Source organism: Rutilus rutilus, assembly GCF_951802725.1.
Source record: "Rutilus rutilus genome assembly, chromosome: 9".
NCBI lineage: Eukaryota > Metazoa > Chordata > Actinopteri > Cypriniformes > Leuciscidae > Rutilus > Rutilus rutilus.
The window spans coordinates 20,738,757-20,751,577 of record NC_140223.1 but is presented as its reverse complement, the minus strand read 5'-3'; the positions used below and the strand labels follow the sequence as shown (position 1 = coordinate 20,751,577).

The 12,821-nt window shown below is 39.1% G+C and overlaps 1 protein-coding gene across 2 annotated transcripts in view; it reads left to right on the top strand.

The window, feature by feature from the left end:
- Positions 1 to 12,601, top strand: part of dph1 (diphthamide biosynthesis 1) — a 119,774-nt gene extending 107,173 nt beyond the window's left edge. The window contains exons 11-12 of one of the 2 annotated variants that reach the window (XM_084418285.1): positions 4,607 to 4,741; positions 11,941 to 12,601. In XM_084418285.1, the coding sequence (XP_084274411.1) occupies positions 4,607 to 4,741; positions 11,941 to 12,021 (216 nt within the window). In that variant the 3' untranslated portion in view covers positions 12,022 to 12,601. The remainder of the gene's footprint in view (positions 1 to 4,606; positions 4,742 to 11,940) is intronic. The other variant, XM_084418286.1, reaches the window with a different exon arrangement.
- Positions 12,602 to 12,821: the final 220 nt, after the last annotated feature.

Here is a 12,821-nt window from a genome sequence, read left to right as displayed (position 1 = left end):
ACGTACAACGGCATGCAGTATCAGGGGTGTGGACAGGCCCTCAACTGCATTGGCACATCAACTGCCTCGAGTTGCTAGCAGTACGTCTCGCTCTGAGCCGCTTCCTGTTTTACTCCCTGACCGAGGGAACACTCAGCACTGATGCACTGGCACACAGCTGGCCCCGGGGCCTCCGCAAATATGCGTTTCCCCCGGTGAGCCTACATGCGCAGACACTGTGCAAAGTCAGGGAGGACGAGGAGCAGGTCCTTCTGGTGGCTCCCTATTGGCCCACCCGGACCTGGTTCCCAGAACTCATGCTCCTCGTGACAGTCCGTCCCTTGCCCATTCCTCTGAGGACGGACCTTCTGACTCAGAGATGGGGCACCTTATGGCACCGCGTCCGGACCTCTGAAAACTCCATGTCTGGTCCCTGGACGGGACACGGAGGTTCTAGGTAACTTAACCCCAGAGGTACTTAACACCATCACTTTTGCACGGACATCGTCCACGAGAAATGCGTACGCCTTGAAGTGGAACCTGTCTCCCTCCACCCTCAAAGTACATGCTGTCGCTATTTCAGCATATCACGATCACATAGATCGCAAATCAGTAGGAAAGCACGACCTGTTCGTCAGGTTCCATAGGGGGGCGAGACGGTTAAATCCTCCTCGACCCCCCTCCATTCCCTCTTGGGACCTTTCCCTGGTGCTTCGAACACTTCAGGATGCCCCCTTTGAGCCTTTGCAGTCAGCAGACTTAAAGCTTCTCTCTTCGAAGACTTTGCTGCTGATTGCACTGCCCTCTATCAAGAGGGTAGGGGACCTGCAAGCATTTTCGGTCGACGAATCATGCTTAGAGTTCGGGCCGGGTGACAACCATGTTGTACTGAGACCCCGGCCTGGCTATGTGCCCAAGGATCCTACCATTACCTTCAGAGACCAGGTAGTGAACCTGCAAGCGCTGCCCCTGGAGGCAGACCCAGCCCTGGCTTTGCTCTGTCCCGTTCGCGCCCTGCGTCTGTACGTGGACAGAACTCAAAGTCTCAGGACCTCAGACCAGCTCTTTGTCTGTTACTGAGGCCAGCAGAAGGGAAAGGCTGTCTCTAAGCAGAGGATGGCCCACTGGATAGTGGATGCCATCGCCTTGGCTTACCAAGCACAAGGTGTGCCCTGCCCGCTCAGGTTGCATGCTCACTCCATGAGAGGCATTGCATCCTCCTGGGCGCTGGCACGTGGCTCCTCGCTAACAGATATCTGTAGAGCTGCGGGCTGGGCAACACGTAACACGTTAGCTAGATTTTATAGCCTACGTGTAGACCCGGTCTCCTCCCGTGTTCTCACCCTAAACGGGTGGAAGCACTGAGAGGCCCGGTTCTGTCGGCTTGCTGCACCCTACTGTGCACCCTTATTGCTCCAGAGGGAAAAACCTGTGAGTCCTCCAACAGCCTCGGCCCGGACATGGCGGAGTGTCCGGTGCCAGGCCTTTATCTGTTGAATCCTTGAGAACCAGGTCTAGGCTGGGTTCCATATATGTGACCCTATGGGGATCCCATATGTGTACCCTTCCACGGCTGCTCCTAATCGAAGCCTGTGTCTTTCCCTTGGGCTAAGTAACCCTGTATTTATATGCAGTACAACCTTCGGGCTTGTCCATGTGTATTTTTCCACATAACTCCTTCGAAGAATGTGGTTTCCGCAGCGTTCCCCTTCCATAGAAAGGGCACGCTTTCCCAGTGTTATTCAATAATCTCACTGTATGGGTTATCACGGAACAACTTTGACAGATACACTCTGTGTAAGCCCTCTCCTATCGTCCTTTCAGGCAAGAAGGGGTAGAGGCTTGCACAGGGCGCTAGATGGGGTGCAGCAGCTGTGGCGCTTTGGTAGGTATTCCTATTAGTCAGTCCGACGTACATCGAGAGTGAATGAATGATAGGGAACGTCTCGGTTACATATGGTAACCCTCGTTCCCTGAAGGAGGGAACGGAGACGTACGTCCCATCGCCACATCTGCTGCGACCCGCTGGGGCAGCCAGCTCATCGGCTCGGCTCCCCAGCAAAAAACTGAAGTGCAATTGCACCTGCTGCTCATTATATAACAGCGCTGCGTGGCTGAACAGCTGATGCAAATGATTGCACGCCAATGTGCATTGGCTCGTTTAGTTTCACTCGAAGTAGATTGGGCTCTCTAGCGAGATTCCTATTAGTCGGTCCGACGTACGTCTCCGTTCCCTCCTTTAGGGAACGAGGGTTACCATATGTAACCGAGACATTATCTGCCATTGCCTCTCAAAATGACTAAATATCAGCCTATTAATCATCCTGGCCAATATATCGGTCTATAGCGACAATGTGCCCACTGTTCCAGTAAAAGATCATTTATGTTGAGTTTATGGCATCATATCTCTTAGTGAAAAATGACAATGCTCAATAGAGCCATATTGTAGCACTGCATAATCATATGTGCTTCTGATATTGTGCGTCACCATAATCTATTTTCATTGCCATTTGGCCCACGCTGGAGCTCAGTGCATTTTGGTGTAAAAACGTATAATATGGTATTATGAGAATACATTAGAATGCAGCAATAACATGCTGATATAGTGTAACAGCGTTTCTGCCCAGCCTGGTTGCTTAAATATCTGAACATGGAGTTCATAGTAAAGCTTTTCTCAGACACTGCCACCTTTATGCATCTCAGACTTGTGTTTGCTCTTTTTGTGGAGTCAGAAAGAAATGAGAGGACTTCAGGGAGTGTAAAAGTGAAGTGTGAAGAAAGAGAGAGAAGGCAGTAACTTTCAGTGTGTGTCATGTTATATTTATAGTCAATGACACACTTGCCTCTCATGTCAGTGTAGGGATTAGAAGGTAGCTTATGCACAGCACTGATGAAAAGCCAGTGAAAGAGGGATGGATGTGCCAGGGTTAATAAGGACATGATGGATGGAGGAAGAGAGAACGAAAGACTGATGTTAGCAGCACATCCATAGTAAGTAAAATGCTCATCCTAGATCTTTTTTTATCTCATAAACATTTTTTTTTCACCGTTTTAAATTTCCAGATGACTAATTGACTATATTCACACAAAAATGTATATATTTGTATTTAATATTATGTTTTTTAAAAATAAGAATATAATGAATACATTATATTAATATAATTATTTGTTTATTATATGTATAATAATAATGTTTATTTTTATTAATATTTTATTGTATTACTTTTCATTTAATTAGGATATATTTTATTAATAAATTATTATATTATTTCATAATATTCAATATTATTACATTTTTATTTAAAATGATTAAAGTTTAGTTAGTTTTATAAACAAATATAAATCGTGAAATAGTGTTCAAGTCTTCTTGACTTTTTGGTCCCTTCATAATTCCTTTACTTCCATTTGTTTTGTCGTTTGATGGTTTTAACTATTAATATAATATTATATCATTTTTAATATGTTTATTTTTATATTTTATTATTCATTTATTTGTTATCAATACAACATTTAAAATATTTTATATAATTTTAATAATAGTTAAAATAGTTAAAGATAATGGTTAAAATTATTAAAAAACTTTTTTTGTTTGTTTGGGGTCTCTACATAATTCCCTTAACTTCCATTTGTGTTATTTCCTTGTTTGATGGCTTTAACTATTATTCTAAAATATTAATAAAAAATAAAGTGTGAGTAGGTCCAAACTTCTGACTAGTAGTTTGGTCAAAGCTCTGACATTTCTGCAATCTCTTTCTAGAATATTTTTATTTTATAAAATTAAAAAAATAAAATAATAATAATTCTATGTAGGGTTAAGAGTCTATATTATAAAATGCATTCTATATTTCAGAAGCCTCAATTTTCACAGAAAAACATTCAGGCCAGAACTTCCCGACTGTCTCTTTTCCAGTCAATAAAAGCGAGTGACTGTAGTATTAGGTTTTGAAGGCTATTTAAGAGAGATTTATGAAGATTAATTTGTTTGTGAGGTATTGTTGTACTGTCAGTGGAGAGAGACAGTCCTTCACCGGAGGCAGGGGCGTTTGTCATTTCTCCCACGGTATTAGAGCCGTACGTTACAGCGTGCCTCGCTTGTGAAGTGGGTATACGTGCCCACGGGCGGAGACGAACACATTGGCGCATTGATTATTCATATAAGCAGCTCAGTCTGACTGGTGAAATCCTGCTGGAGTTTATGTAATGTAGCCACATGCACAAGGAAGTCCTGCATTCCTCTAGAGGCCCTCTAATGTATTCGTCTGCATTTGTAGGTCACATGGAACAGCATGGATCTCACCTCGTCTCAGAGTCTCTGCTCTGTGCATATCGCCAGTGGGGGAGATCTTTGCGCATCAGTAATACAAGAAGCCACCCGGGAGATTTATTTTGTATTTTTTTTGCGGTATGAGAGTCATGTGACTTTGCCTCTAAGATGAGAAGCGTCGTGTTTGACTAGATCTCCCTTGATATTCGACTGCGCTCATATCGTATGCGTGTATCGACCCGTCAGCTGTTGGCAGCACTGCCATGTTGTTTTCTCAAGATTCTCGCCGTTCCTCTGGTTTGTAGCTACAGTGTTTGATGCTGCAGTCAGCTGTCTTTAATTAAAGATCTCTCTCTGTTTCAGGCAGCAGTAGCGCTGCAGCAGGTGGGGTGGCAGGAAGTGTATCCTATGGACTTCTATTCCAATCAGAGCCTAGGGGCTTGGACTCCTAATCACCCAGACAACCAACCAAAAAGACCTTCACGCAAACCCACCCAGGTGTGTGTGTGTGTGTGTGTGTGTGTGTGTGTGTGTGTGTGTGTGTGTGTGTGTGTGTGTGTGTGTGTGTGTGTGTGTGTGTGTGTGTGTGTGTGTGTGCGGTGAACGTGATTTCACCAAGTACAACATGTTCCTGGATCAACATCTTTGTTGATCCTGGAACAACAACCCAAGCAACCAATCGGATTTGAGGGACAAGTTTACAGTTTAGGCTTATCAATTCCTCCTGATTTTAGGGATAACTTGTGGGTAGGGTTAGGTTTAGGGCCTAAACCTAACCCTACCCACAAGTTATCCCTAAAATCAGGGGAAGGGTTAGGGTTAGGGATAGGCTTAGGCTCACACAATTTTGGGACAGGAATGTTGTTCCAGGATAGACAAAATATTTTGATCCAGGAACATGTCTTACTTGGCAAAATCACACTGTGTGTGTGGGTGTGTGTGTCAGAAATTACTGTTATTTACAGTAGTATTAGAAATAAAATATTAAAAAACAAAATATTAAATATTAAAATATTTAAAATTATTTTGCACAAAAACTATTTATTTGTAGAGTTGCATCTTTATTAATGTTTTGTATGTAAAACATTTTTATTAATGTTTTGCTATTTTATTATATTATTTTTATATTTTATTAATATTAAATAATATATGATTAAAATGATATAAAATTTGTTAATTTTATAAATAAATATAAATAGTGAAATAATGCTTATGTATATATCTCTTGACTTTTTGATCCCTATATAATTTATTTAGCTGCATTTATATCCTTGTTTAATGGCATTAATTATTATTATTATTATTATTATATATACTATTTTATTATACATTTATTTGTATTAAAGTTACACTATGTAACTTTTTTTGGTCAAAATTTACAACATTTAAACGAGCCAATACATCATCAATCCTACTTCCAAAATAGGGCGGGATGGTTTTTACAGGAAATTGCGTACTTGCGTCATTCACCCATGTGTGTCTTATCATATCCATAAAGGGTGTTTCTCAAATGGAAGGCTGCATTCTACCGAGACTTCCTTTCTAGTCCTCCTCGGCAATCAAAAGCTAGAATGAGACTGTAACGAGGTTTGTTGTTATGGGAAGGAGGAGGCGGGAACCGGCGAACTTTCACAAACTTTTAATAATAAAACAAACACAAAATGAAAGTAAAGGCGGCAGCCCCTCATGGACGACACACACATAATAAAAGATAAACAAAACACAACATAAAATCCAGGCCTGGTCCTCTCTCGTCCTTCACTGTCGTCGCTTTTCCTTTTATGGTTTCAAAGCTCCTCTGTGAGAGATATGAGACTGGTGCATCGCGCAGGTGTCGCTCAGTAGTAATCACGCTACTGGCCTCACGCCGTTCTCTCACAACCCTCTGCCTCAGGTCTAGTAAGATCACTCACGCTCCCGCCCCCACGGTCACGGTACGAAAATACTATTAAAAACCGAATTTTAGAAAAATACTTTTATTACAAATCTTTATATTAACTGGCTTTCTGTTAATGCAATTCAGTGAATGACAGCCATCTGCAGTCTCCCAGTGGCTTACATTATGGGCAGTTTAGTGTTCGTGATTAATTTACAGCAAAACAAAAGTTAACATCTATGCTTTCATGTCCGAAAACATTATTTTTGTCTAACATTTCATAATAAACTCAGACAAGCTCAATACCGACCTTGGGGAATCACCCTTTTGTAAAAAACAGCAAACAGAGGAGAGTCTGCTGGCGAGAAGAGAATTGTAATAGGAGCTTGTAATAAAACGAGAATCAACATTTTCTTGGCTTTTCAGAGATGGCAAGAACTGACGGATTTGAAATATTGTAAAAGTGACAGCAGGTGAGCAAGGTATTTTATTGAACAGATAAATCTCTCTAACAGAGTTCATTGTAAAGCGTTATCTATTGTGAAGGGTCATATTCATCCGCACAGTCACGCAGAGACAAAACACAACCAAAACAATGTTTTTCTGCAAAATGCAGTTTTGTTTTTTTTAACCGCTAGTGGGCCATTATATATTATATTAAAGTTATGTAGTCCTTTAATATATTTAAAACATTTAATCTGATTACAATTATAGTTAAAAGTAATAAAATGTAGTTCATTTAATATAAATATTGAACTTGTGCCTATGTGTTAATTTTATTTTTATTTTTAACTTTTTGTTCTGTACATACTTCCTTTACTTCAGTTTGTGTTATTTACTAGTTTGGTGGCTTTAACTATGTTAGGGGGTAACAGTTTAGGACCCAAGGACCAGATGTTTGAAAAAAGACCCGGAGTCAGAATTATAATAAATTGAAGAAAAGTTTTACTGAAGATAGTTTGCGGTTTCATCAGCAGTAGTCAGCTTCAAGACTCACACGGGAGTTCATAGGCCGCCTGTTCCTTACCAAGAAGATTAACACACACACTGACACACAGCTTTTCCAAGGTTGGATTTGGCCAGGCTCTAACTACAGAGGTGTCAAAAGTATTCACATTCATTACTCAGGTAGAAGTATAGATACTAGGGTTTAAAAAGACTTCTGTAGAAGTTGAAGTATCAACTCAAGCTTTTTACTCAAGTAAAAGTATAAAAGTACTTGTTTCAAAACTACTTAAAGTATAAAAGTAAAAGTAATGTAAGGAAAAAAATGCAATTAATGCTCTCTCTCTCTCTCTCTTTTTTTCGCGATTTGCCCCGATTTCTCCCTCGCTTACCACATCTAGGTTTCCTTCGGAGGAGTTTTGGCGCTTCGCACAACCAAATGTGACTACAGCCTCTCACAAGTTAGAAAGAAAACACAACGCCAATCAGTTTAGCGATGTGTATTCAGGAGGCGGGACTCAGATCTAAACCGTTTGTGTAATTGGCCAATTTTTTTTTTTTTTAACGACGACAAGCCGGAATGAAAACAAGCCGAAATTAAATAGGAGTAACGAGGCTATTTTTAAAATGTAAGGAGTAGAAAGTACAGATAATTGCGTGAAAATGTAAGGAGTAGAAGTAAAAAGTCGTCTGAAAAATAATTACTCCAGTAAAGTATAGATACCCCAAATTTCTACTTAAGTAAGGTAACGAAGTGTACATACTTCGTTACTTGACACCTCTGTCTAACTATAAACAGGAGAGTCGTCTCAAAACATCAAGATAATGCGTTCTTTCTCTCAAGGAGAGCTACACTTTAGCCTAACTGGAAAGTAAGGCTTTAATAAAGAAATGGACCCTTAAACTATTGGCTTCAATGACCCCTATATCTTTTAACACGTTGAAGACCTTTCTCAAACACAAAACAAGTCCATATTTCATTTCTGGAAGCCGGGATAAATAAGCAAGCACTGTTACTGCATTCAGATATCAAATACAGACATTAAAGAATACATGAAAAGAACATTTCAGTAATCACACTGGTAACTTCTATAACAAAGTAAAATCTCCAGAGAAGTCATTCAACTCATTTGATTTTTAAAAGGAAACATACTGATTAATACCTTGATTATAATCACTCATTGCATACAGTGCCCTCCACAATTAATGGCACCCCTGGTAAATATGATCAAAACTGGCTGTAAAAAATAAATCTGCATCGTTTATCCTTTTGATCTTTCATTCAAAAAATTAGCAAAATTCTAACCTTTCATTTAAGTAAAAGAATTGAATGTGAGGGGGAAATCACATTATGAAATAAATGTTTTTCTCCAAAACACGCTGGCCACAATTATTGGCACCCTTTTATTAAATACTTTTTGCAATCTCCTTTTGACAAGATACCAGCTCTGAGTCTTCTCCTATTATGCCTGATGAGTTTGGAGAACACCTGACAAGAGATCAGAGACCATTCCTCCATACAGGATCTCTCCAGATCCTTCAGATTCCCAGATCCATGTTGGTGCTTCTTCTCTTCAGTTCAGCCCACTCATCAGGTCAGGGGACTGGGACGGTCATGGCAGAAGCTTCATTTTGTGCTCCGCAACAAATTTTTGTGTTGATTTTGATGTTTGTTTTGGATCGTTGTCCTGATGGAAGATCCAACCACGGCCCATTATAAGATTTCTAGCAGAAGGCGTCAGGTTTTGATTTTTTTATCTGTTGATATTTGATAGAATCCACGATGCCATGTATCTGAACAAGAAGTCCAGGACCTCCAGCAGAAAAATATGCCCACAACATTAAAGATCCAGCAGTATATTAAATTGTACACATGGGGTACTTTTTATCCTTGTGTTCACCAAACCCATCTAGTGTGTTTGCTGCCAAAAAGCTATTTTTTTAGTCTCATCTGACCACAGAACCCTGTGCCGTTTGAAGTTCCAGTCATGTCTGACAATTAAATTTGCTGGAGTTTGTTTCTGGATGAGCGAGGAGGATTTTTCTTGAAACCCTCCCAAACAACATGTGGGGATGTAGGGTTTTTTTTTTTTTTTTTTTTTTGGCTTTCTGACCCCAAGACTCAACTAATCTCTGCAATTCTCCATCTGTGATCCTTGGAGAGTCTTTGGCCAGTCAAACTTTCATCCTCGCCATCCATTAAGGCAATATAGACACACGTCCTCTTCCTGGCAGATTTGTAACATCTTTAGTTGATTGGAACTTCTTAATTATTGCCCTGATGGTCAAAATTGGGATTTTCAATTCTTTAGCTATTGTCTTACAGCCACTTTCTATTTTGTGAAGTTCAACAATCTTTTGCTGCACATCAGAACTATATTCTGTGGTTTTACTCATTGTGATGTGATGATTAAGGGGATTTGGCCTTTGTGTTTCCTCATATTTAAACTCCTGTGAAACACGAAGTCATAGCTGGACAGGTTCATGTTCCTAGTCACCCTGGTGTACTAAAAAAGGTAAATATTAATGGGAATATACTTCAGAGATATTTTACTCGTAAAAAATTCTAGGGGTGCCAATAATTGTGGCCAACGTGTTTTGGAGAAAAACATTTATTTCATAATGTGATTTACCCCCACTTTCAATTCTTTTACTTCAATGAAAGGTTAGAATTTTGCACATTTTTTGAATGAAAGATCAAAAGGATAAACGATGCAGATTTATTTTTTACAGCCAGTTTTGATCATATTTACCAGGGGTGCCATTAATTGTGGAGGGCACTGTATTCATTGAAGCAGCAGTGCATTCCAGTATACACCCCCTTCAACTATTATTCTAAAATATTAATAATAAAGAATTACTTCTGACTGGTAGTTTGGTCACCACTGACAGATTTTAATAAACGGTACACAATATTCAGAGTTTAATCTGCATATGTAAGAAACAGAGTTTGAGAACCACAGTCTCTGACATTGATGTATGCTATAATGAATACGGTATTATATAACAGTGCCACCTAGTGATGAAGCACTAACAGAGTATCCAGGCATCTGTTTCTGCACTAAAACACACCATCAGAAGAGTCTTATGGGAGTGTTGTTCTGTGTTATGTTTATCAAGCTTTGTATGGCTCATCGTTGAAAAGCAGCAGCATGTGTTAAATTTTTTTTTCCTGTCTTACAATATTGAAGGGTCAGTGTTAATTGGACAGTTTAGCGTTCTGCTGCTTTGTTAATATGCTTAATGTCAGGAAAAGCTTATGTCAGTGTTATTATTTTCTTTGTCAGACAATCTGATACAATCCTTAAGCCAAGCGCACAAGACTGAAACTGTTTAAATTTGTTACAGTTAATGTTTTAAGTTTCTCATGCCTCACATAACTATTAACAGTGATCATTTCCATTGAAATATCATACTTGAGATAATTAAATATGTAAATAAAATTCTAAATTTTGGAGTCTGTAAGATTTTTTTTTAAGTATCATATGCTCATTAAGGCTTATTTCATCACAAATACAGTAAAATAATAAGATTCTGAAATATTATTACAATTTTGAAATAACAATTTTCTATTATAGTTTAAATTGTCATTTATTCCTGTTACGCAAAGCTGAATTTTCAGCATACAGTATACTCCAGTCTCAAGTGTCACATGATCCTTCCGAAATCATTCTAATATGCTGATTTGGTGCTCAGGAAACATTTCTGATTGTTATCAATGTTGAAATATGTTGTGCTACTTAATATTTTTGTTGAAACCATTATATATATTTTTTTCCAAAAAGCCTGCCTGATACCCAAACTCTTATTACCAGTCTTCTGTCAGCCTGAGAGTTTGACTTAGAAAGCCAGGGAAGAGCAGAAGCAGGAGATGAAATGATAATAATAAAAATATCAGTTTATTGAATAATCATAGTTGCATATGTTTTAATGCTCAGACTTTTTCTGGATGTTTTAATGCTCAAATGTAATCTGAATGTTCAATGCACAGACTTTGTCTTACCAGTACAAATCCAGCAAGTGATTAATTATATTAAAGCATAAGTTTCAAAATTACTGATTCACAACATCGACTTTGAAATGGAGACATTCTCTTATCTCTCAAAATATCCCTTGAAATACAATCATAAGCTTAAACGACAATAGCAAGCAGTGCAAGAGCAAGGAAATAGTTGGAATAATAAGTAATATAAAAACATAAAATGACAAACATGAATAACAATAATAAAATGATGATTAAGTGATTAAGATATAAATCAAATAATCATATAGAATGAAAAAAATGAGGCATTTATATAGCGCTTTCATATGTACTCACTGTACACCCAAAGCGCTTTACAATCATATCAGGGGATCTCCCCTCAACCACCACCAGTCCACTTGGATGATAAATTATCAATCAAATGACAACTACATAAATGACTAATGATTATGAAATTAAATTATAAAACACGAGTGGCTGCACTCTTGATGTAACACACAGGTTGCTATTGAGGTCCTTCATTATTTAAAACTTGTGTTTTGCACATGTTTCTGTGATGGATAGGTTTAGGATTTTCTTATCATAAAACTGTGAGATATATCATCGACTGTTTTAGATCATCGTGTGTGTGTGTGTGTGTGTGTGTGTGTGTGTGTGTGTGTGTGTGTGTGTGTGTTTTGCAAACTGACATAAGTAGTTTAAGACTCATCCTTCATCTTGTTTCTCTCCGTTACGCAGAATCAACTTCAGTCAGAAAGGAGCAATATCTTGTAATTGCTGCACTTAGCGTGTGGTTAAATGTGTAAAGTGCACCAATACAACAGATACAAGAATCGACCTTCTGTCTTGTTGTAGTTTGCTTGAGTTTAATAATCTCTCGTCCTCTTCCCACAGAAGGCGGGTTCAGATGCCGGTCAGCAGGCGAGGAGCTGTGGCCGTGAGCAGAGCGCCTCCTGTGGCTGCCAGGCTGAATAAACACGGCCAACCACAGGAGGAGACAAGCGAGACAAGCAAGCCAATCAGATCTCACTATGGACATCAAAGCGCTGTATCCACAACACACTTCATCAAATCAGCACTCTGAGTGAAAGACACAAAAACACAAGTGAGAGGGAGAATGAATGAGTCTGTGTGAGAGGAACACACACAAAATAAGAAAGGCTGTATGTGTCTGTCTGACATGTCGCTGGTGTGTGAGAGAGAGATAATCCGGTGAAAAAAGCGCTGACCCTGAATGCACAGTGTTTCGTCTTACGGCGTGTGGGTGGCTTTAGTTACACATAATCATCTTGTCTCTCACTTTGAAAGGAGCAGCCAGCCACTTTGCATTGGTGACCTTCATCCTTTCAAAATTACAGCGGGAAGCGAGAGCGCGTTCAGAATTATTCCTCTGCAAAGAAAGATAATACTCATTCTAAATTCTGACTCTGGCTTTTTTATTTCCTATTATGTTAGGATGAGTGGTTCTCCAACATAAAGGAGCTCTTTGAATGATTTTTACAGGATGCGTTTCAGTTGCACGCAAAATAAAATAAAATGTTTACAATTTGCTGTCAGACTTTGATTAACTGCTGTTACATGGATGCCAGTATATATTTTGTCTTTTGTAATCACTGAACAGTGAAACCCAGGATGAATCAGCGGTCAGCTCAAACACACGGAGCCAATTTCCCTAAAGCGGATTAGGCAAAGTCTTGGACGAACTTTCGCTGTCAGTAGTGATTATTCTTGGTGAAATCTTTTAGAGTCTGAGACCAAACCTGATCTGCATCCAG